At 42.9% G+C, this 25,357-nt stretch overlaps 1 protein-coding gene across 2 annotated transcripts in view; it reads right to left on the reverse strand.

Moving 5' to 3' along the window:
* Positions 1-5,207: 5,207 nt before the first annotated feature.
* LOC134060113 (uncharacterized) overlaps positions 5,208-25,357 on the reverse strand; it is a 20,621-nt gene continuing 471 nt past the window's right edge. The window contains exons 2-8 of one of the 2 annotated variants that reach the window (XM_062516718.1): positions 24,947-25,088; positions 24,743-24,839; positions 11,724-11,837; positions 11,088-11,204; positions 6,077-6,152; positions 5,755-5,944; positions 5,208-5,615 (exon numbers count right to left, since the gene is read on the reverse strand). In XM_062516718.1, the coding sequence (XP_062372702.1) occupies positions 5,221-5,615; positions 5,755-5,944; positions 6,077-6,152; positions 11,088-11,204; positions 11,724-11,837; positions 24,743-24,792 (942 nt within the window). In that variant the 5' untranslated portion in view covers positions 24,793-24,839; positions 24,947-25,088 and the 3' untranslated portion in view covers positions 5,208-5,220. The remainder of the gene's footprint in view (positions 5,616-5,754; positions 5,945-6,076; positions 6,153-11,087; positions 11,205-11,723; positions 11,838-24,742; positions 24,840-24,946; positions 25,089-25,357) is intronic. The other variant, XM_062516717.1, reaches the window with a different exon arrangement.

Here is a 25,357-nt window from a genome sequence, read left to right on the forward strand (position 1 = left end):
CTGTCAAAGTCTTTGGTACTTGTTTGCCTCCTTCACTCTTGAGAATAAATTCAATAACATTAGCAGCAATCCAGCAAAACACTGGTATGTGGCACATAATGTGGAGGCTTCTTGATGATTCTATGTGAGTGATAACTTTGCTGGCAAGATCCTGATCACTGATCCTCTTCCTGAAGTACACCTTCTTCTGAGCGTCACTGAACCCTTGTACTTCTGTGACCCGGTCGACACACTCAGGAGGGATTTGATTGGTTGCTGCTGGTCGGGAGGTGATCCAAAGGAGAGCAGAGCGAAGCAGATTACCCTTGATGAGATTTGTCAGTAGAACATCCAATGAAGCGACCTTTGTCACGTCAGTCAAAATTTCATTTTTCTGAAAGTCTAGTTTGACTCGACATTCATCCAGACCGTCAAAGATGAACAACACTTTGTACTTCCCCTGGCTGGGAAAAGTTAACTGCTTTATTTCTGAGAAAAAGTAGTGAAGAAGATCCATCAAAGAGAGTTGTTTGACTTTCATGCCGTTGAGCTCCCTAAAAGGCAGTGGAAATATGAAATGGATATTATTATGTTTAAGGAAGAGCCGAAACACACAGAATCCGTGTAACACTTTTACTCAACTTGTCCGTCACATTACAATGCATGCACGTTCCATTAACCTCACGCAGCTACCCATAATCCCCCAACACTGCCAGCTTCACTACTTCATAATAGTAGCCCCCTTACTTTTAATAACAGTGTGCAAATATATTATCCTAGTTAGTTATGAGTACACAACATTTCCCCCTCCCTCCCAAGGAACTAGACTAACTAACTAAGTCTTTGCCAAAACAATTTAACAAGTACAACGCAGAGTGCAAGGCCTACACTGTCACTCTGTGACAAAGTCCTTTAAGTAGGCAGGGCGGCCTCTGGCCCTTACGGGTCGGCACTCCTCGACCTCTGTGGGCTGTGGCCCATCCGAAGCAGCTGGGGGGTTCTCCACAGCTGGGCTTGTGACACGGTCCAGCCTCGGGTCTGGCTGGAGGCCAGAGGAAAGCAGAGGGGTTTGCAGGTCGGGTGCAGGTTGTGGTTGCTGGGGTGCTGGTGACGCCGCCGCCTGAAGAGTATGGGAGGCTTGCTGTGATTCTATATGTGTCGGCATCCGTGGAGGTGGCGCCGATGGCAGTGGAGCCACCATTCCCTCACCCGGGTTCCGCACTTTCCTCAGTCTTTTAGCATGCCATCGTGATCCGTCACTGAGCATGAAGGTGGCGGGGCCCAGCTGGCGGTGCACCTGGAAGGGCTGGCTCCAGTATGAAGCCATCTTGTTGCCCCTATGAGGCCTACGAGCTCGAACCCAGTCACCTGCGGCAATAGCAGCGCCCTTGACCCTGTGTTTCCGGTCAAAATACTGCCGCATGTGTTGCTGGTGTCTGTTTACTGTGGCTTTGGTTTGAGCCTGAGAGCTGCTGGCTGTAGGCACTCGCGCCTTGAGTCTGTCCAATGGTAGTTCCATCTCCCGACCCAGCATGAGAAGTGCTGGAGAGGTCCCAGTTGTAGCGTGTTGGCTAGCCCTGTAGTGCATTAGGGTTTGGTTGAGTGCTGTCTGGAATGTACACCCCTGAGCCAGATGGGCTCGGATGCCATTCTTTAGGCTCTGGTTGAACCGCTCCACACCGCCGTTTGCTTGTGGATTGTAATATGCTGTGCGGATATGTTTGATTCCCCTATCACTGAGGAACTGGGAAAAGTCTGCAGAGATGAACTGGGGTCCATTATCTGTTGTGATGGCGCGAGGCATGCCCCAACGTGCGAACAAGGCTTCCAGGATGTCTGTGATGGCCTGTGTTGTGACAGTTCCGGCTGGAACCACTTCGGGCCATTTCGAATGGAGATCGTACAGCACCACCAGGAAACGCTGATGATGGGGAATTCCACGCCCATGGATCTCCCCACAGATGTCGAGCTGGAGATGTTCCCATGGGTGGGATGGCCATGGGACCGGCTGCAGAGGGGTCGGCACTGGAGGTCCAGTTTTCCCACTGAGGAGGCATGGCACGCAGTCTTTAACGAGGGCTTCAATATTGCGATCGATGCCTGGCCACCAGATGAGATCTCGGCATCGCTGTTTGAGTTTAACAATGCCTAGGTGCCCCTCATGTGCCATGGACAGGATGCGGCCCCGCAGACTACAGGGCACCACAGTGCACAAGCCCCTTGAGACACACACACCACCCCAACATGAGAGTTCATCACGCACCCTTTTGAATGGCATGAGGTCGTCATGAACCTTTGCTGGCCATCCAGAGCGAATGTACATGCGTAGCGCGGACAGTGTGGGGTCATGCTCTGACTCGCGCTGCAACTCCTCCAACGACACGGCCGACTGCAAGGGTGTGTGAAGCATGTGGATGAATTCAGTCTCTGTGTCCTCCTCAGGGGAGACCATTGGTGTTGGGGCATCAATGGACCGAGAGAGTAGGTCGGCGACTACATTGTCCCTTCCAGGGGTAAATTTCAGCTCATAGTCGTATTGTCTCAGCCTTTCCCCCCATCTGTGCAGACGCAGGGGTTTATGCCCAGATCCTGATGCTGTCAGCAATGCGGTTAGAGCCTGATGGTCAGTCCTGAGGGTGAACCGCCGCCCGTAGAGGTAAAGGTGCCACCTCTCTGAGGCCCAAACACAAGAGAGCGCCTCCCGTTCTCCGACAGAGTAGCGCTGTTCTGTTGGTGTTAACGCCCTGGAGGCGAAGGCGACGGGTCTCTCCACCCCGTCCTGCACCTGTGAAAGGACTGCACCAATAGCCCGATCAGACGCATCACAGGTGACTAGAGTCAGACATTCAGGGTTGAAGTGGGCTAGTACAGGGGTTGTTGTGAGCTGGGCTTTCAGCGTTTGTATGGCCTCTGAACAGGCTGTGGTCCAGTGCCATGGCTCTTCTTTTTTAAGCAGTTGACGGAGAGGTGCAGTGGTCTGTGAGTAGTGGGGAAGAAAACGGAGGTAGTACGCAGTCATGCCTAAAAACGAAGCCACTTGAGAGGCTGAGGTCGGCTCCGGAATCCTATGTATGGCATCGATGTTGGACTGTAGTGGGGAAATCCCTTTGGCTGACAGGCGGAATCCAACAAAGTCAATGGCTGGGGCAGCAAAGCAACATTTTTCTTCGTTCAGAGTCAGGTTGTTCTGAAGAAGGGCCTGAGCAACCCGCTGGAGGCGCTTGTTATGTGTCTCCATGTCTTGAGCATGAACGACAATGTCATCCAGAAAGACCGCTACTCCCGGGATGCCAGCCAGTATAGTGCTCATCACCTTCTGAAAACAGCTAGGGGCGGAGCTTAACCCAAAGGCCATTCGAGTGTACCGGAACACTCCTGCGTGCGTCACGAAAGCGGTGAGGTCTCTGCTGGCTGGGTGGAGTGGTACCTGCAGGTAGCCCTGACGTAAATCAAGCTTTGTGAAGACTGTTGAGCCATGAAAGTGTGCAGTGAGCTCCTCCGCGGTAGGCAAAGGGTATCGGTCTGGAATAACTGCCTTATTCACTAAACGCAGGTCCACGCATATTCTTATTCCCCCAGATTTTTTTTTTGCAATAACTAGGTTTGAAATCCAGGGAGCAGCGTTGACAGGTTCAATAATGCCCATGTCCAGGAGTGTCCCAAGTTCGCGGGTGACCTCGTCTCTCAAGGCAAAGGGGATCCTGCGCAGGGGCTGGATGACCGGTGACACATCAGGGTTCACCAGAGGCCTGTGTGTGAAGGCTGAGAGACAGCCTAGGCCATCGAACAGAGCCGGCCACTTTTGCTGCCAGGTGGAGGCAATGTGGTGAATGTCGGAGCCAGAATCATCCCTGAGCGTGAACCCCAGGCCTGTGAACAGGTCCAGGCCTAAAAGGTTGGCTCCTTTCCTCGCGATGTGAAAGGGAAAAGATGGTAGATGCTTGGAGCCGTAGTGAACGGGCACATGGAGCACACCAAGGATATCGATCTTGGAGCTGTCGTAGCCACATAGAGCGGCGGCAGGTTGTTCTAATGGCAGGTGAGAGAAAAACTTGTAGTAAGTGCTTGAATTTAGGAGTGATGCAGCCGCACCAGTGTCCATTAATAATGGTAGGGTCACCTCAGCTAACTGAATGGTACATGTTTTGAAAGCCACCTGACCAGCAGTCACATTTCTGATCTCCGTGTGGCTGTGCTGAGCCGGTGGAGGTCCTGTATGTTGTGAGAGAGTGGCAGGGGCTGAACGGCACATTTTAGCAAAATGGTTTTGCTTCAGACAATTTCTACACTGTTGTCCTCTGGCGGGACAATGCTGTGCCTTAGAATTGTGTGATTTAGAACCACAGTTACCACATGCCTCTGCAGTTCGCCTATTGTTCTGTCTCTGTGTGAATTGTACCGGAAAACCCTGCTCTGAACACTGGCTGTCGCCGGCGGAGAGCATGCTGGTGTGATAAGCAGGCTGAAGCTGCCGTGCAGCGCTGTCCACGAGGGGGCGCCCGCTTCCTAGCAGAGAAGAGCACTCCATGGCTGTCTCAACTTGCAGCGCTATCTCCACAGCTCTGCCTAATGTCAAATTATCCTCTTCTAGCAACAGCTTTTCTCTTGTTTTCTCACACAATGTCCCCTCAATGAACTGGTCCCGAAGCATTTGATCTTGCAAAGCCCCATAGTCACAGAAGCGCGCCATGTCTTTTAAGTTTGTCACGTAGCTTCGAACAGACTCACCGGGTTGTTGCAGGCGTTTCCGAAGCTTGTACCGTCGGAGTAAAATCCTTTGACGACCAGTGAAATGGGTCGTCAAGAGGCCAACTGCAGCCTCATAAGTGGCAGGCGTCCCGAGATTGCGAAAAATGCGTTGCCCCTCCACTCCGAGACAATGGCGGAGGAGAGCCATTTTCCTCTTGTCGGTGATATCGTCAAATCCTAAAGCGTCCAGGTAAACTGTAAAACTCTCCAGCCAGTTTGCCCATGGAACTGGAGGATCTCCGGGGACGGCCAGAAACTGTGCAGGTGGGGGTAATCCAAATTCGGCCATTCTCGTCGCCAATATTATGTTTAAGGAAGAGCCGAAACACACAGAATCCGTGTAACACTTTTACTCAACTTGTCCGTCACATTACAATGCATGCACGTTCCATTAACCTCACGCAGCTACCCATAATCCCCCAACACTGCCAGCTTCACTACTTCATAATAGTAGCCCCCTTACTTTTAATAACAGTGTGCAAATATATTATCCTAGTTAGTTATGAGTACACAACAGATATATTGGTTTTCTTTCCTCTCAGCCCAATCCAGGATGTACTTCTGAACTGAGACAGTTTTGCCAATGCCAGCTACTCCCTTTGTGATGACACTTCTGATTGGTTTGTCTTGGCCAGGTAAGGGCTTAAAGATGTCTGTGCATTTGATTGGTGTCTCCTGTCCAGCTGGTCTCTTGGATTTGGACTCAATCTGCCTGACTTCATGCTCCTCATTTACTTTCCCACTTCCTCCCTCTGTGATGTAGACCTCTGTGTAGATCTTCTCCAGCAGAGCAGAGCTGCCTTGCTTTTGTATTCCTTCAAACACACTCTGGTACTTTTTCTTGAGATTTCTCTTCAGCTCAGTCTGACAAACCACATCATGCTCATCTAATTCACAAGAAAATAAAACATAAAACAATACAGTCATGTCCATCGAGCCACCAACACCAGATACATACAGTTCATCTATTGCACCGTAAATGTAAGACACAACACTGGGTAATGCAAGTAAAGTAGCATTTCTTACTTTCTTGCAGTTTGTCAGCAATGTTATTCTGCTTCATGTTCCTCAGGAAGTGCAGTGCCATCTTAAGAGCCCCTTCTCTGGCATCACTCTCATCCTGCTCTTTACCCTCAAAGTGTTCTTGGTAATCTAGAATCTTCTTGAATCTCTTCAGCTCATTCTTTACAAAGGTGATGATCTTCTCCTCAAGCACCTGGTGTACAAATATCTGGTCATACTTTGTATTACAATATCCAAGTGTTCGATAAGACCATATCATTATTGTTCTGTATTGTAACATCAAAAATGTGTATATCAGTGCAGCATGATACAGCTGCATCCAAACCTGGAATATGTGCTGGAGGTCCCGCTGGGTGAACTGGCCACTGACAGCATCTGGTTTGCATTCTTCCATTTGGCCACTGAGTATTTAAGGCAAAGCAAACCACAAATAGATTTCATTAGTTGTGCATGCATGTGCTTGTGGGTAGAGGAGATCTGCATGGTTCTTATGTCATTGGAGTCTCTTTGGCAAGACATTCACCCACCCGACCCCTCAGGAGAGTCAATCCGCACTCGCTGACCCTCAAAAATATACACTAATTAACGATCCGCCCCGACATGAACCAAGTCAACGGCCCTCAAAAATATACACTAATTAACGATCCGCCCCGACATGAACCAAGTCAACGGCCCTCAAAAATATACACTAATTAACGATCCGCCCCGACATTAACCAAGTCAACGGCCCTCAAAAATATACACTAATTAACGATCCGCCCCGACATGAACCAAGTCAACGGCCCTGTACTGTATATCCATTGTAGTACATGCTATTGAGGTAGAGACAACGTTTTCACATCAACTTAAAACAATAAGAATTGCATTGCACTGTAGGCTACAGGGCTATTTATGCCTGAAATGATCAAATCCATTCAAAGACAATATAGAGAACAGCCTTTCTTGACATTGTACATGGCCGAGCTCAAGCCTGAATTTGCACTGTAGGCTTCAACAAGTGAATTGTTGCACTAACAATCAGTTTAGAACACTTATATCTGTACGATGTCTAAATTTCAGATTTTAATGAACTGAACCAGAAATCTGTCTCATGAAGGGAAGTTGGAATTAGCATTATAAGATGCATAACATCATATTTGTACAACGCTTCACAGTCAAAACAGATAACACAGTCTGTGACCTGACCATGTCATCAGATAGGACGACCTGCCCAAATCTCTCCCACACCTTACTTTTTTGGCTTACTTGCTAATAAATTATTGTATGGCTCTTATGGGAAAGGGAAAACATATATTTGGTATTTACAGTGGGTACGGGTTGAGAATGCACCTTTTGCCGCGACAATCCCGAAGAGATCCCGTAGGCTGTCAAGCCGATTTTTTTCGAGGCTAAGGCAATGTACCCAAACAACCACCAGGTGGCAGACAGTTTCAACCCGCATTTCAACTGCATTTAATGATGAAGACCGCATATCCGTCAATAGTCGACTCCTTTAATCTCATTTAATCATTAAAAGGAAGGTGATGACTGGCGAAATTAATCAAACGACGTTTCAATAAACCATTGTTGAAATGAATGAAAATGGTTTTAGAAAATCGCCTATAGGCCTATCAGAAGGAAATAGCCTTCAATTCAACCTGAAAGACTTGATAGGCAACCTTAGATTAATTCATTAATTAATTGCGGTTACAAGACCGCATTTCCGTGAATAGACTATAGCCTAGTTATCAAGGCGACAATGGACATTAGGCTACATTGATATGCTAGGCCTACTTAGAAATGTTTTTTACAGGCTATTTTAAAACGGAGGCATGAGTTCATTTTAACCGGGGACGCTGGGTACATGTACCCAGCACTTTTTGTTACATGTAACACAGATTTCGTCCCCACCACTTTTGACAACTGAAAATAAAATGTATTTAACAGAAATGTCTTTAATACATGCCTACGCTTGACACTTTACTTATAACCGTACATGCACTGAGAAGATTGCGCATTTTGTAACATTGTAACAATGGATGGTCAGATATGCGATAGGGCAGTGAGGGTGATTCATTTGCAACCATCGACTAGTAGGCCTAGCTCCGCAAAATACATTTCTAGCAATTTATATAGATCTAGGTATGCATGTTCATGTTGATTCAGAGATAGGCATAGGCTACCATAGGCTACTGTGCGTCAATTAATTAATGACTTACGTCAGTTTAACTTGTCAGAACTTTTGATCGGCGTTTCAAGTGCATGCCGTGAATATCAAATAAACTCGACTGACTGAATCCCTTATATTTGTTGGCAACTGTTAAGATATTTAGTTTCACTGTCCTCCACTGCACAATTTCGAATAGCCTAGCCTACGGAACTACGATTAAAAGATTTAAGCTTTGTAGGCTACTGTATTTCGTAGAGGGCATAGGCGCAATCTAATCAAAAGACCCCAGCTGTGGCGCTATTGGTTCGGGCACCTGCACCGCACGCTGGTGACCCGGGTTCAATCCCCACTCCATGATCCTTTCCGGATCCCATCAATAAAAGGCATAAATTGCTCCAAAAAAATTAAAGATAGTCTCAGTTTTGCGAATTTTTTTTTTGTTTGCGATGTCTGCTGAAAAGAGCTATATTTTTTTCTAAATGTTGAGTTAGCTTCTATGTGAATTCGTGGTTCAGCATTCACACACACATTTTCACATTTGTGACCCTGTAAAGCGGAACCAGTCGTTTCGGTAAAATTTATTAAATTAAGTTATTGTGCTCACGTGAACGGCCATGAACTAAGCTTTCCAACGATATGTATATCGAGGGTATTACACAAACTAGCGCTAAGATAACCGCATCCAAAGTTGACATGGTTCTCCTCTCACGATATGCCAGAAGAGGAGAAATCACCTTTTTAAGCGGCGCGTGCACAACGGGAATGACAGCAAATGTGTTGAATCTTCGCCAGGTTTAACAGTCAAAACGTATGTTTTTCCGTGAAATGCGTTCACGATATGAAACTGTAGACTGTATACAGTGGAATTATGCGAAAACGTGAAATTCAACATTTTAACCCGGAAGTTTGTTATTGTTGATCTTCTCAAAATAACGTTGTGCGCAAAATGACTGATTTCGCTTTGAATGGTCACATTTAGATAATTATTGTCAGGCTCAAGTGTCTGTCGAGAGAGAGGGGGGGAGGGAGGCAGTCGTCCTCAATGCCGCATATACTGTAGGTAATGTCTAAGTGAACTGGTTAAAGTAGATAGCCTATTGTGGGTGATTACAGTAGCCTAGGTTACGATAAATACGTTATGGCCTTAGTCTAACAGACGGCTGTCGATTTTTAAATGTAGCCTACATCACTTGCGAAATCGGACGTGGCACATAGCCTAATTATTAGGCTACTGGATTTAATATACTGTAGCAAGTCCATAGACTTTGTTCATCCTATATTATATGCTTTTAAAATGAAATGTGCTGCAGGGAAGCATTGGGGAAGTCAGTTTAGGTTGTCCTGTAACAATTTGTAATCCTCTTCTTATAATCAAGAGTAGGCCTATACTGCCACTACGCACATAATGTTGCGGGCAGATGTGAGCAACCCATACAAAAGAAGGCCTTAAGTTAACGGGCAGAAGGCCTGTTTACATGTCAAACATGCATTAAATCTGAGAAACGAAAAACAAAAATATCACACTGTATTGTGTCATAAACAGTTAATGAGTTTGTGGCCACCTAGCGCGCAACTGCATTGCGCAGTGAGCTGAAGGCCTGACACTTGATATTAACACAAAGCTTCGTAAAGCACTAACAACCACCCCCCAAAGATCAGTGTCCATAAGTCCAAACAATAAGCATAACAATCCGACGGTCCTAAGCGATAACGAGATCTCCCAGAAACGAAAAACAAGTTTGTTTACAATCAAGAGTATACTGCCACTGTGCACATAATATAAGGCTCTCCCCGCGCCTCCATTTAAACTAAGGGCAAACCCATTAATTCGTGCCCAAAACGAATGAATGGGTTGGGAGCGTCCCTGGCTGTGTCGGCAGACTGCAATACAGTCGGTCTCGAGGGGTTAAATAGCGCACGTTACTTGAATTTTAAACCAGTTCTTCTCTTACCAGTAGCCTATAGCCTATAGCCATACTTTAATAATCAGATGTTATGCTCATTTTTGTAGGCTACACATCACCGCCAAGCACGCATGCACGCAAATGCTGGTTTTGCACATCTACAATAGGCTATTAATTGGCCAGGCTATATATAATAGGCTTAGGACTGTATTTCGCCTTCGTGCAACTTTAGTTGTGCTCAATCTAAATTATAGTCAGTAAGGTCATATTACCAAATGGCGAACCTCGAAAATTATTTAGGATAGAGCAGTGTCCATTACGCACTACAGTTATTTGGGCTGTTGTTTTATTTTAGTGTTTTTTGTCCACTAACCATGGCAAACATAGTTGAAACATTCACTCTAAACATATGTATTTTCAATCGGCTTTCACAATCAGCTACAGCTGCGCCGATGATCACCATGAAAACTTGCAATGTCTATACAGAAACGTTCACTTCCCTGAGTCACGCACGCAAGATGTAAACAATATACCGATATTTAGCAAACACATGTATTTCCGGCTCTCAAAACTGATGAGGTCCAGATCTCAGTGGCCTCATAGCTGCCTACAGCCATGCCTAGTAAGCCTAATGATAGCCTAATAGTTATGACATTAATAGTCTATTAATGACCTCATGTTGGAATGGCACACGTTGTTTGAAAAAAAAGTTAAATACCGCCACTGTGACCATGAAAACAGAAAATGTCGGAGTGGTGGGACCTTTTCCATAAAGAGACATGCCTCCACTACGGAGTGGGACCTTTTCCATAAAGAGACATGCCTCCACTACGGAGTGGGTATGTCGGAATGAACGGCGGATACCAGCTGGGTTGTAAAACATTCGAAAACTCTGCAACTGTGATCTGAGATGCCGAGCGTCATGTCTCTTTTCTCTGCTTGTCACCAGCGCGGTGTCTTCGGGTTTTATCATGTTTTTCCGTCATGAGCCGAACCTGCATGTTATTACGGCGGTCTTATGTTGCCCCCTTGCGGTTGCAGTTTTAATTACAAATGCTGCACCTTCGGGATTCCCGATATGCGGCAAAGAAAGGAGCATTCTCAACCTGTACCATCTGTATGTGTGTATATGTGTGTGTATGGCCTAAAATGTTCCTGACCCCTGATCTAAATAGAAGCACAAGGAGTGATGCATGATGGAGTTCCTATCCAGTAACTGAGTCTTTCCCAGGGGGAAATAAAGCATCTGATTCCATATCACCTGCTCTGTTTTAAGGACTTGCCTTGATCCAGCTGTGACATCATCATGTTGGAAGTGTATGAAGCGATCCTCTGACTCGTCACTCTTCATGGACACACAAGTGGGCACAGGTGAAGGAGACCTCTCATGATGGAATCCACTGTGGTGTAAAAATAAAATCTGTGACAAAAATAAGTTGTGTCCCATATACAGCTGGGATGCTCTTTATAGTACAAATGCCTAGACATAAATGGATACACACAGACAGATGGATAGCACAGCTAGCACCATGCTAATGTAGTGAGCAATATCTTTATCTGATTCATCAGCAACTGGCAATGCTTCCATCCAATAACTAATCAACTAATCATCAATGATTGGTTTGGCTACTTTTGTAAGTAGACTACCAGTATTTCTTTTTTGGGTGTGAATGTTTAGCCCTCCAGTATTCAAGTGCTTTGTAGGATATTCAGCTCAATAACACAGCAGAACTCTATGAACACTCAATTCAAAATGGCGTTTTGTTTCTGAGGGAAAAAACTGTATCAATTTAACCAGTAAATAGCACAAATATTAAATTGACAACTACCTGTATTTGTTTTCATTATACTGTTAGCTGTGAACACTATCACCCATTCTGTCACAAAGTGCTCATTCTAGGAGTGATTTAAGGACTTACCTTGATCCATCTGTGACATCATGTTTGAAGTTTATCACACGATCCTCTGACTTGTCACTCTTCATGGACACACAAGTGGGCACAGGTGATGGAGGCCTCTCATGATGGAGTGAGCTGTGGTGTAAAAAACAATAATTATTTCCTATAGACATGTAGTAGGAATATCCTTAATATTTTGCCATATAGTTTCCATAAAGTATACTTTGCTAAATGGCAATAACCATATCCACAATCATTTGTGCAACAGATACTGTATATCAGTCATCAGTCATGAGCATTATCACATTGCACATTTGTGTGATCGATCAGTTTATGATTGTGGTCATGGTTACAGCCATTTAGCAGAGTATTTATGGAAACAATATGGCAAAAGATTAAAGTGTCTGTATTAAGGAGCACATCTCACATGCAAGGATAGCAACACTTTTAAACTTTTAGAAAGATGTTTAGCCAAGAACAGAGATGCAACTTCTTCAAGAAACATAATTAGTGTGCTTGCAAAAGCACACTATTGTTCTCTGTGCGTTTCATATACTACTTATTTATCTTAAGTCAAACTTTTGTCTCCCTATCTTGTCCTAGGGATTTAGAGCTTGAGACACCGTTCCACCTCTCACGCGTGCGTCCTGATGCGACGATGGTGGCTTGTATACAGCTTTTTGATACGCCTTGTCGTTTTCCCGTTATTCCAGTTTTTCCGGTCGATTTTTTCCCATAGGAATGAATGGAAAAGCGACTTTTGAGCGCTGATGCCCACACATTTTTCCACCTGTAGCCCAAACCGTAAGACATAAAGTCATGAAATTTGGTACGCTGATAGAGGAGACTACCCTGATTGACACCACCAGGTTTCATGCTCGCCACTCTCACGCCCTAGCGCCACCAACTGGTCAAAGTTGGAAAACACGTTAATGCCTGTAACGTTTGATCCGTATGGCCGATTTTGATAAAACTTATACCATTGGAATCCTCTGACTCAGCTGATTCCAACGCACCATGTGATGTAATTTTCCGCCATGATGGATTTTCCACCATTTTGAATTTTGTCCAAAGTCAAAGTAAAGCGACTCTGGCCGCATAGTTCCTCCGATCGTCATGAAACTTGGCACGCGTGATCTACAGACCAAGGCGAATCAACCGCTTTGATTTCGCCTTCATACGTCCAAGCGTTCGCCTGTGATAACCAATTAAATTCAGCGAGCGAAGCCGCCAAACAGGAAGTGTGCCTATCTTGGAAATACTGTGACGTATGAAAGCCATATTTGGTGGGATGACTTGAGACCCCATCCAAAGCACCCTCAATAAATTTGGTGTTATTTGGTCTGTCGATGTTTCTATAATTAGCAAAAACGTGTGTGTTGGCGAATGTAAACTATTAAGCAGAATAGCTCATCTTAAATTGCTTAAGTAATGCCAAAAGGACATTCCAGAGTGATTTAAGATACAATGTTGATATTTTTTTTAAAAAAATCAAAGTATGCCAATTCTTGCAAAAAGGAACTGGCACGAGTCCCATCATCTAGTAGTTGTTATGACACAGTGAAGCCCAGCTTGCTTACATACCGCAACATCGTACCAATGTCATTGTCTGAATTAATTAGCTGAGATATTCCGCAACGGTGCAATGCACAAGAGTGACTTGGATTGTCCGCAACGTTGTCTCACCCCGAGACTGAGTAGATCTTAACGACGCCATGGCCCCGAGAGGCAAGTACGGACTTATTTGTTGTTAATCCTCATTGATGTCCAGGTGCAATTTATAGTTGCAATCCCACGAGTTCTCACTGTGACGGTGTTTCATTTTTGACAATTTGTAATGGTTTCTCTTCGTAATGAATTACTATTTAGGAGATTGTAATGATTACAGGACATTGTTTTATATATTTGTGATGTTTTGAGAGGAATTCGATTTTATTTCTTGTTATTTACCATAATTGACCGGAGCATTCTGGGTAAATCACTCTGTTAGAAAGACCGCTCCTGCACGTATGCACCAGTCATTATGTTCGTGCACTTTCTGAGCGAGAGAGACATTGTGCTATCTTTGGCGTGCGTGTGATGATAATTGACCATAAAGTGAGTTTGACACCTCATTCCTACATGTTTATTGTTTAGTCAATAATATTGTCACGGTCTGAGCCGACCAAGATTTCGTTTATGTTATTGCACTCAGTATTTACCAGTCATTTGTTATGTTAGAGCGCCATCTACTGGCCTTATCAGAATCTACTTTGGAGTGAAAGTAGGCTAGTAAATACTTCCTGCTTAGCGTTAAAACGAGAGAAGTCACTGAGATGATTCACACTGGTTGCTGTCTCCGGACAATTTATGTTTTTCACCTGCTATAGTTATTTCTTACCCATACGAAGGCAATGCCTGTAAGTATACATTGTTCTAGTGAAATATGTGTTTAGACATAAGTACAGAAAATAAGATATGTGAGAAAGATTTCTTTGTTTTTTGATATGGCGGTAATTCACTATATGCGTGGCTAGACAAGACATGAAAATAGTTTATTTTTGTATTGACAGTTTTACAGCATAAATGAAGGAAAGGAGAAAGATTGCATTCTTTGTTCGTCCTTGCCAAGTGATTGTAAACTTGCTGGATAGCTGAGCTAGCTCAGAATTAGTGAGGCCAGTAGCCTACAATATTTACTGTTCAGCATGTTGTAACGTGCCTGAAACATGTTGTTTAACGTCTTTAGAAGATGTAATGGAGATTAGGCCTATTGTTTACTTTCGCTTTGCATTTTTATATGTAGGTATAGGCTACTGCTTTTGTATTCGTTGTGTATCCTTTGAATGTGTACAAGTTTACATCTGTATTAGCATGTAGAATTCATTATAGTTTGAGTGACTATGTAGAAAAGGCCGGGACATTTGTGTGTTCGCTGTGATTTAGCATTTGTTGCAATATTTCATGTGGTAAACTCGCGTGCCTTCCTGTTAAGTTTCTTATTTTTGTTAGTACCTGCAGAGACGTGCAAGTTCGTTGTGCACTTAAACAGAGATAATTAATTTACCTTTTGACAATTCCTGCAGTTATCCTGAGTAATCCAGTCTTTGACATTCAGAGTTGCGAGTCATTGATGAAAAGTAAGTTTGTATTTAATTCACACTGGTATGCAAGAGGTTTGCTAATATAGTTAAACTTGCTCTTGACATCATTTCCATGAAGTAATATAGTGTAAGTGTTCTTTGAAATTATAATACTTCATGTGTTTCGCTTAGGAATCTACCGTTTAGCGTTATACTGTTGTAAGGATGTTGCATTTCCAAATAGAGGAAGTTTTTAACGCTATTACACCGTACCATTTTACGCCGCTAGATGGCGTAATTGACCACATAATAACTGTAGTCACGAACAAAAAGTTTATATTAAAGTATATAAATGGCCATACCCATATTTCTCTGTATGGAAATCCTGAATGTCTCTGCTGGAACAATACAAAGTTAAACCCCATCTCTTCTCCGTCCTATATTCTAACCGATATACCATCCAGTATATTGCCACTACCTACCCGAATCAGTGCAAACCTATAACCTCCCCAATAATAATAGTAATTATAATTAGGTAAAAATAATAGTTTCCGCTTTAGGGAGAAATCCCAGAATTCCACTACAGCTAAGGAAAGTGGGAGCTACGTTTTTCGACTCAAGCTTATGTGTGGAGACTTAAACTGTGAAGTTTGGCCCACTTATAGCAGTTAACAATTCTAGGTCCAATTAATTACATCCATTACAAAGTGTTATAGAAAGTATTACTGTGTGTTTCATTTAACTATTGTTCATGGTAAACATTTAATTAATTTAGGCTATGGGTGGTATAGGTGAATTATTACCACACAGTTACTATTTAGAACTACGTAATCCTTAATTGAGATTTCATTGAAAGTGATAGGTTGAACTTTTAAAAAGGGGTTTAAAAACTATTTTTGTACTTTCATTTTATTATGTCATACTGAACTGAATTCTAAGAGTTAAAAACAAAGGATACAATAAATGTTTTGTGATTGTTGCATTATGCATAGTATTTCATTTAGGATAAGCTATATCAAAGCAGGTAGAAGTAACTGTAGTCACTTGACATTTCTGAGGATTTACATATTTCCACCAGGGCAGTGGTAAATACATTCTTCAGTGGAGGCACCACAGTTAATCACGCTATCAACATCTTCTTACCTTTTCTTCTGTTATTACTATTCTTTAACTTTATGGTAGACAGCGAGTCCAGCAAATTGAGAACCTAGGATCCTGTTTATGTTTATGAATGTGACTCCAGTATATGTTGAGACATACGGGTGGAAAAATAGGTTACATTTATATAATGCAAATGATTAAGTTAACAATGTCATTGAATATGTTGTACAAACAAGAAGAGCGAAATGGTAAACTTTTAAGAAATCATCATCCAGGAGTCACGTGACATCTTGACTGCGATGCAGGTGTAAAATCTTCAGCTCGCCCAGAGATTTACCCCAAAACCGTTTAAAATCAACTAAAACTCAGTTTATCTTTACCAACTTAACTATGACTTCAACGACAACAAAAAGTGGCCAGAAGAGAGAACTGGAATTGTCTCCAGCGAAGAAAAAACCCAAAGAAACAGAGTCGATATCTAGAGATGACCTTGATGCAGCCATTTTAAGTGGAGTTAGCAGGGCACTTCAGGAACAACAGCGAAGTTTTGATGCTTCAGTGGCCCAGGCTGTAAAGGAAGCTCTGGAATCTACACTCCTACCTCAACTTACATCTTTGAAAAACGAGATCTCATCGGCTAACCATGCCATTCGGAACTTAGCGTTGGACGTGAGCCACCACGCTAGCAAGGCGCAGAGAACCCAAGCTACAGTGGAGTCTCTTCAAGGAGCAGTTCGCTCCAACAAACATGACCTCAATGCTACTGCCTCCAAGCTGGTCCACTTACAGAACAGCCTGACTGAAATGCAGGATAGAAGCAGACGAAACAACCTCAGGCTTATAAATCTTCCTGAATCTGTTGAAGGATCTGATCCGGTGGGTTTCCTGCAGACCAACCTTCCCAAATGGATTCCGTCCCTGGCTGGACGCAACATAGAGATTGACCGCTGCCATCGCATATACAACAGCGACTTTGGCAAGTCTGGAGCTACCCAAAAACCCCGCACTATCATTTTCCGTCTGCTGAGATACTCCGATAGACAAGCTATTCTGAAGGGGTCACGCACAGCTCCCCCAGTCAAGTATGGTCAAGCCACTCTTTACTTTTTCCCGGATTACAGCCCTCCTACTGCCGCTAAGAGGAGAGAATTCACACCAGTGATCAAAACGCTCAAGGCCGCCGGTCTCAAGTCCTTCCTTTTATACCCTGCAACCAGGGGGTCAGGATTTGGAGGGTTAGCTTCAGCCAGTTAGCATGTCATTTGGCCGCCGACATCTTTGAAAAAATGGCGTTCCATGGTTGTACCATATCCGGCACCAGCGCATGCACGAGACAGCTCATGCACGAGCTGTCTCAGCTCATGCACGAGTTTCGATTTCGGTACGAGCGTCCTCGCGCGTCCATGTTGATAACGCATTCTAGAAGACATAAATAAAATGACTGACGACTAGGATTAAGTTACCGATACTTGATGCCTGTGGATTATCATTATACCAGGCTTTGTGAATAAAAGAAAAAAGCAAATGTCGTTCTAATAGGTTACTATTATTTGCATTAGACTATGTATGCGTTGGCAAGGTATGATAAGACATTCTAGGAAATGCGAAGAAATTCTCTAACTAAACCCAATTATTAACCTACTCGCTGTCGTGTAGGCTAGGCTATGAAAACTATTTTAAAACGCTCAGCTGCAGACCTGTAGCCTAGTTCATAACAAGGCAGCGTTGGGGGTCACAGCCTACAGTAGATAACGGCAAAAGTTTCCGACAGTGACAGCAGACTTAAAATGCATGCTGCTCGAAACATAACACATGCGCGCTTCTACCGGTAAGCCTATAATATGCGTTGGCTTCATTTCGTCTGTCTACAAATGTAGGTTTAAACTGCAAATTCACACTGGGTGCAGCACAAATAGCATATCTGGTATCCACACGTTTCTTACATCCCATGTCTACTTATTAAGAGTCATTTTCGTCGGGTAGACAGCCTATTGCGCACATAACGGCTACAGTCCAAAGCATTTACTGTGGGGATCATATTTATGTGTATGCTAAGTGAATTCTTGCTCAATATTGACTCGCCATGTTTATTATATCATGACATATGAATATCACATTATAGGATTTCGAGACAAGGGGCAAACTTCTCCACCACCATCCCAACTCAAATAATTAAATACATTTGCGCCTGTAACGATAGGAGCGCGTTCACGAACACCTTCTCTCACTCTCCAATCTTCATCAACGATTTACCTATGTTGTCTCGTTGTAACGTGGAACCTAATTGGCTCATTCTAGCTGGTGACGGAAATGGACACCCATGGAACGCCATTTTATCAAAGATGGCTGCGGCCAATTTCAAACTTTTTTGGCTGAAGTAGCTAGCCTAGCATCGGCCATTGAAATGAATGGGGGCGGGACTTAGTCCCTCTCTCCAGTTCTTATAATACCTCCATGCCTGCAACCCTCAAAGTGGAGCACGGAGGATCTCAACTCATCTTCAACACCCCGATTGACGCCGAGAAATTCTTGCAGTCAGTGGATCCCAACACATCGGCCATCCCGGTCAGTGTGGAGAACATCTTCGAGCCACTGAATGCTAACACTCAACCATCAACCTCTGCAGCTGAGACCCAAGATCACCGAGCGAACGCAACTTCTCGTCTTGATACACCACTCATGGACATGTAGGCTAATGCACACACCGACGATAATACAAACATTATGGGTGAATATCAGACCTTATCAGATCTTAAAGTATTTGCTTTATTCCTTAGCAGTTTTCATTACGTGAGTGTTGCGTTATTATTCTTACGATACTAGCTTGTTAAAACTGAGTGTTATAACTTTAGCATGTTGCTAGCGTTTTGGGGGGTCTTGCGGCGAGCTAGACCCAATCTGCGTTGCTGTTGATAATGCCACGGATCTACGTGATTTTGTGTTCTGCAAAGCCTGAAGGAGCATTTGGCGTCCTCGCGGCTTGCAATTGTTCTGTGTACATAGTTTCCCTCATCCCTCCCTGGTTTTCTTTTGGCAAACGGTACTATTTGTGTATAATATACATTATAGGTAAAGTGAGTGAAAATGTGTTTTTAAGCTCAACGCTCGTTCTGATAATGAGCACGTCTCTACTGGATTATGCCTTTATCTCTCCTGGCCCGTTAATATGTCTGACCTTTCTGTAATAACATGGAATGTAAATGGCTTGAATTCCCCTGTCAAAAGAACCAGGTGTCTGGAATTTCTCTTCCGTAAAAAAGTTTCACTAGCTATCATTCAGGAGACGCATTTAAAGAGCTGCGATGTACATCGATTTCAAAACAGGCGTTTTAAAATTCTAACCCATTCTTGTGCTTCTAACAAAACAAAGGGAGTATTGATTTTGGCTGCAAGACATCTTCCACTGACTGTCCAACATACTTTCAGCGATGAGAATGGTCGCTTTACTTTAGCCGTCGTTACTATATGCCGAGCCAGATTAGTGGTAGCCTCAGTCTATGCCCCTAACAACCTTGATCAGGATTTCCTTCACTTGATGCGCGATAAATGTATAGGTATGCCAGACTCTAATTTGCTTATTGGGGGAGACTTTAACTGTGCCATGACTGATATTGATAGAACTTCTTCTTCCATAGATCCACAGTCTTCCTTAGCTCTTAAGAATTTTGTTACAGACTTGAATCTCATTGATATTTGGCGGTTTCAAAATGAAGGTAGCAGAAATTATACATTTTTTTCCAATAGGCACAAGTCATTTTCTCGAATTGACTACATATTTCTAAGCCAATCTCTAGTCCACTTGGCCCAACCAGACATCTTGCCTATTCTGCTGTCTGATCATGCACCTGTGCTGTGTTCTATTCATCTAAAGGATATCCCTAAAAAGGCCACAAGGTGGCGCTTTAATGATTCCTTGTTATTAGATAAGAGATTTGAAACTCAGATTCATGAAAAACTGAATGAATTTCTTGAAGTAAATAAGGACCAATGTGATAACCCACAGATCCTATGGGAAACTGCCAAATGTTTTCTAAGGGGCTTTTGCATCTCTTTTTCATCCCATTTAAATAAAATTAGGAATAGAAGATTTGAAGAATTGGAGCTTAACATCAAAAACCTAGATCTAGAACAAAGACAAAATCCAACTGATACTACAGCCAATACACTTGCTGCCTTGCGCTCTGAGTATAAAATGCTAAGTCTCAAAAAGGCAGAATTCACGCTACAACGTACTAGGCAAAGATACTATGCTGAAGGAGAGAGACATAGCCACCTTCTAGCACTAAGGCTGAAGGAAAATGAATCAAAAGCGAATATATATGCTATCAGAGGCCCAAATGGTTTGACCCTCACAGACCCGATAGCTGTTAATGAGGTCTTCAAACATTTCTACTCAGATCTCTACTCCTCAGAAGTTTCTGAGGATCACATGCAGAGTGGGTCTTTCTTTGATGATCTTGATTTACCAAAACTTTATCCTGAGGAATCAGATCGATTACAATCACCGCTTACTCTGGACGAACTGAGTATTGCCATTAGGTCTCTTAACAAAGGTAAATCACCAGGACTGGATGGTTTACCTCCTGAACTTCTCCTTCTTATTTGGGATAAGGTTGGTCCTCTCCTCTTAAATTCAATTAACTATGCCCTGGAGACTGGTCAGTTCCACAGAGATCAAAATGTGGCCCTTATCTCATTGCTATTAAAAAAGGGAAAGGACCCACTTGATTGTGCTAGTTTTAGGCCCATCTCCTTGATTTGCTGTGATGTTAAAATATTTGCCAAGATGCTTGTACACAGACTAGAAGAATACGTAAGCAAGTTGATTAGCTTTGATCAGACAGGCTTTATTAGAGGGCGCACAGCATCAGACAATATACGTAGGCTCTTACACATTCTAAACTCAGCTGACTCCTCCCCTGACCCTATTGCTCTTTTTTCATTAGATGCTATGAAAGCCTTTGACAGGCTTGAATGGAACTATATGTGGGCTGTCCTAGATAAGTTTGGTTTTGGCCCCAAGTTTATTGATATGCTTAAAACTTTGTATAACTGCCCAACTGCATGTGTAATGACCGGTTCAAAAATATCATCCCCTATCAAATTAGAGAGAGGTACCCGTCAAGGGTGTCCCCTTTCCCCTATCCTTTTCTGTCTTTGTGTTGAGCCTTTAGCACAAATGGTTAGGCAGAGTAAACAGATTATACCTGTGAGATTGTATGACAAGGATCATCATATATCACTTTTTGCTGATGATATCCTCCTGTTTTTATCTAGGGTTGAATCCTCAGTCCCCCAAGTCCTACAGCTGTTTGATCATTTTAGACGTCTTTCAGGCTATAAGATAAATTGGGATAAGTCTGTTTTGATGCTCCTCAACAAAACATCACAGGTTGTTAATCTACCCCCATACATCCCTATCAAGAATTCTTTCATTTATTTAGGCATTCACATTCACCCAACAATTGCGCAAATTGTGAAGGAAAACTTTGTCAAGGTCATGAAAACTATCCAGTCTGATATCCAAAGATGGATTAGGTTACCAATGTCTCTGCAAGGAAGAGCGAACATAGTCAAAATGAACATACTACCCAGAGTTAACTTTTTATTTTTTATGATTCCTTTAGCCCCTCCTCCCAATTATTACAAGGATATTCATTCGGCGATCTCTCATTTTCTTTGGAGCGGTAAACGCCCAAGAATAAAGCTAACTACATTACAGCGTCCTAAACTACTTGGAGGCCTAGAGCTTTGCATGTTTGGATTGACCCAGAGTCTAAAGTACCTTGGAGATCTATTGAAGAAGCTATGGTGAAGCCTCATAGATTACAGGATCTGCTTTTTGCTGGGTTGGGTAGGGCCAACCAGAATTTAAGGCTGGGTTGTATAATTGCACACTCCTTGAATATCTGGAAACAAGCAGGGAAATGCATGAATATTCAACTCTTCACCAGTGCACAGGCACCCCTCTGGCACAACTTTAAACTTTTGACAGGTGGCAAGCCATTTCAAAATCCATTATGGTCCTCTCAAGGCATAAATGTGTTTAGTGATTTATATGATGATAATAGCCTGTGTTCATATCAGAATCTCCAAAACTCATTCCACTTACCTGCTTCGTCATATTTTGTCTTTCTTCAGTTACGCTCTGCACTCAGAGCATATGGGGTCCCGTGGGACCGACCACCGAGATCCCACCCTTTGTTTGAATGGGTTAAGCCTTCCAACTGCTTGAGAGGCAGAGTCTCTTTTATTTACAACGCCTTATTAAATAATTCTGCTAAATGTCTACCCATTGAAAAAATGTGGGATAGGGAGCTCTCTACATTTAATCAGCCCCTAGACTGGGAGATAATTTGGTTCAACTTATCCCAATGTTCCAAAAATGTAGCCCACCAACTGATTCACTACAAAAGTATACATAGATCATATGCGACCCCATACAGGAGATTTAAAATGAAACGGGCCCCTAACTCTATTTGTAATATTTGTAATGTCTTACCCGGCACATTTCTACATATGTTTTGGGAATGTCCCACAGTTGCCAAGCTATGGACATTTGTAGTGGAGGAACTGTCACAGTTACTTGATATCACTATCCCCAGGACACCACACATTTGTCTTTTGAATGATGACTCGGACCTTGACTATTCCATAATCCAAAAGAAAATGTTGATGGCAGGTTTCACGGCATCTAAGAAAGTTATTTTACAGTTATGGATCAACCCTTGTATACCATTTAAACGTTTTTGGATAAACTATTTTGATAGCATTGTAAATTTAGAATATCATACTGCCCGGTTGAACAAGGCCCAGGTGTCCACCCTGCAAAAATGGGAGGCATTAATATGCAGGGTCCAAGATCTCATGCCCCTTGTGCAATGAGTTGCCTTTATGTGTGATACATATTGCTGTTGAGTGTTTTTTTTGTTTTGTTTTTTTTCTTTCTGTAAACTCTTTTACCATGTGTATGGTTTACTATCTAGCTCTCATGTAACCGTCTTGCCACCCCCCCCCTTCCCCCCTTCCCCCCTTCCCCTGTTTATGAAACTCAATAAACAGTTGATAACAAAAAAGAAATCATCATCCACATCATAGTTTGACGCTGTGTGGGGTTATGGACTTGACAGTTTTGCATGGAATTGCCCATACAGTATACATACATATATATATATATATAAATATATTAAGATTTGACACATTGCAGTTTTTTAATGCTTTGATTATAAATCAAAGAATTGTGGGTAGATGTAGGTGAACTGTGCAACATGCAGTTTGTGGACAAGAGGCAGACGTAACACACAGATATTTGGGTTTGAGGGGGTGTTGTGTGTGTGTGTTTGTGTGAAAGTCTTCGTTGCTGTTGCCGTTGTGGGTCAACTCAGCAACATGCAGTTTGTGGACAAGAGGCAGATGTAACGGACTGATGCTTCTGTTTGAAAGAGGTGTATGTATGTGTGTGTGTCTGTGTGTGTGTGCCTTGTTGCCGGTGTACAGTATTTCTGAATATGAATGCTGTCTGGACAGGAAATGGCATAGCTTTTATCACATGCAACCAATCCAAAATCGATTTCATATTCAGAAACGTTAACCAGTAACAGCCTGGTTGCTTTGACATATCAACACCAAATTTCATCCTATTACACCATTTGAACAGGTGATTCGTCCTGTTTATTCTACCATCAATTTGAGGCTATAACACATTGCAACTTACTCAACAGTGAGTAAACAGCAGATGTTCCCGCAATACTCCTAACATTACTCGTATGTGTTCCAGAAACATGCCTAGTTCCTTAGGCTCCTTCCTTCTTTCAGTGGTTACGTGTTTCATGCTGGCTACTCGTGAACAACTCATACATAATTCAACACAAGGTCTACAGACCTTAGAGGTGTACATTTCATTTCCATACATCAAAGAGTTCGCCCATGGCAGCCAATGAAATTCGATGGCGAAGCCTCCAAACAGGAAGTGAGGTCAAATCTCGGAAACGCTTTGAGGTGTCAAGACCATATTTGGTGGGATGATTTTGGACACCATCCAAAGTAACCTCAGTAAATTTGGTGCAATTTGGCCACTAGGGGGTGTCGCAATTAGCAAAAATGCATTTTGTCTCATACGGTATCTCTTTATGTCTTTGGGATGACATCCACATTTTTACATTGGAGGTGCTCTGGGACATACCACTGATGAACCTAGGCAACCCTTCACGTCAGTGTAAGAATTCGGCAATCGAGGGCAACGCCGCCAAACTCGAAGCAGCTTCGCGTCTTGGCCAAACTTTGGCGCTTTGACCTGAGGACGAGCGGTCGCGTCTCCTGCCGGGCGCTGTCGCTGCGCGTCTGAGCAAGCACACTTCGCACTTCCCACCGGGAAATGCATTCTAGTTTATATCATGTGCTAAGTAGCCTACCCTATGACTGCCCTACCATCGTCTGCTGTGGTTCCCTGCCCTGATTCCTGGCCCACACATCCTTGTGACCCATTGCTTTCCGAAATTACTAATGGACAATTTATTCCCTACACTGGACTATTTGAACTTTCTGATACTACAATTGACTTTACTCTACTGTCACTGACGCTAGGCAGAGGGGTTGGGCCCTTGAGTCGTGGATCTGTCTGAGGTTTCTTCTTATATGTATCTCCAATTCTAGGGAGTTTTTCCTTGCCCCTGTTACTCATGGGCTCTCTTTGAATGTTTAACACTCTGTAAAGCGCCATGAAACATGTGTAATGTTTTGCCGCTCTATAAATTAATATTAAATTGAAACATTTAAATTGAAATTGAAATAGAAGCACTTTTAGAAAGATATTTAGCATAGAACAGAAATGCAACTTCTTCAAGAAACATAATTTATATCATGTGTTAAGTAGCCTACCTTTGCCCCTTTAGGCTGCCGTCCTGTTTTGTGTTGACTTGTTGATCCATGTTTCAGCCACTCCCCATATCATTCAAATAAATCTCATCATGACAAGCTAAAATAGAAATAACAAAAATAGAATCAATGGTCTACAACACAACATTTCTCAATTTTGTTTTGTGTTGACTTGTTTGTCCATGTTTTCCCATGTAGCCTACTCACATTTGCCACAATGCTGCTGCTGTTCTCACATTGTCTGTCTACCATACAACTCTTTGAATGCTTTAGAGTTTAGAGATATATAGTTGTATGCTTATCTTGGTAATGTATCCCACGTCAAATGCATTGTTGTGATTTTCTTTGCCTGCATTGCAATGACATTACATGGCAATATAAAGTATATTTTGATAATTTCCACATATTTGCTAAATAATGTAGTTGTATAGCTGTTGATACAAAACAAGTTGTACACAAGAACAATATTGCATATTCTACAATAAAAACAATATGATAGGCCTACAATCTGATGGCCTACATCATGTCAAGAGAACCGGGTCAGTAGTTTTGCATAATCTTACTTGAAGCTTCTGTACAATCGACCTTTGAGCCTATTCAACCTAAAATGGAGGCCAA

The sequence above is a fragment of the Sardina pilchardus genome, chromosome 16, assembly GCF_963854185.1.
Source record: "Sardina pilchardus chromosome 16, fSarPil1.1, whole genome shotgun sequence".
Lineage (NCBI taxonomy): Eukaryota > Metazoa > Chordata > Actinopteri > Clupeiformes > Clupeidae > Sardina > Sardina pilchardus.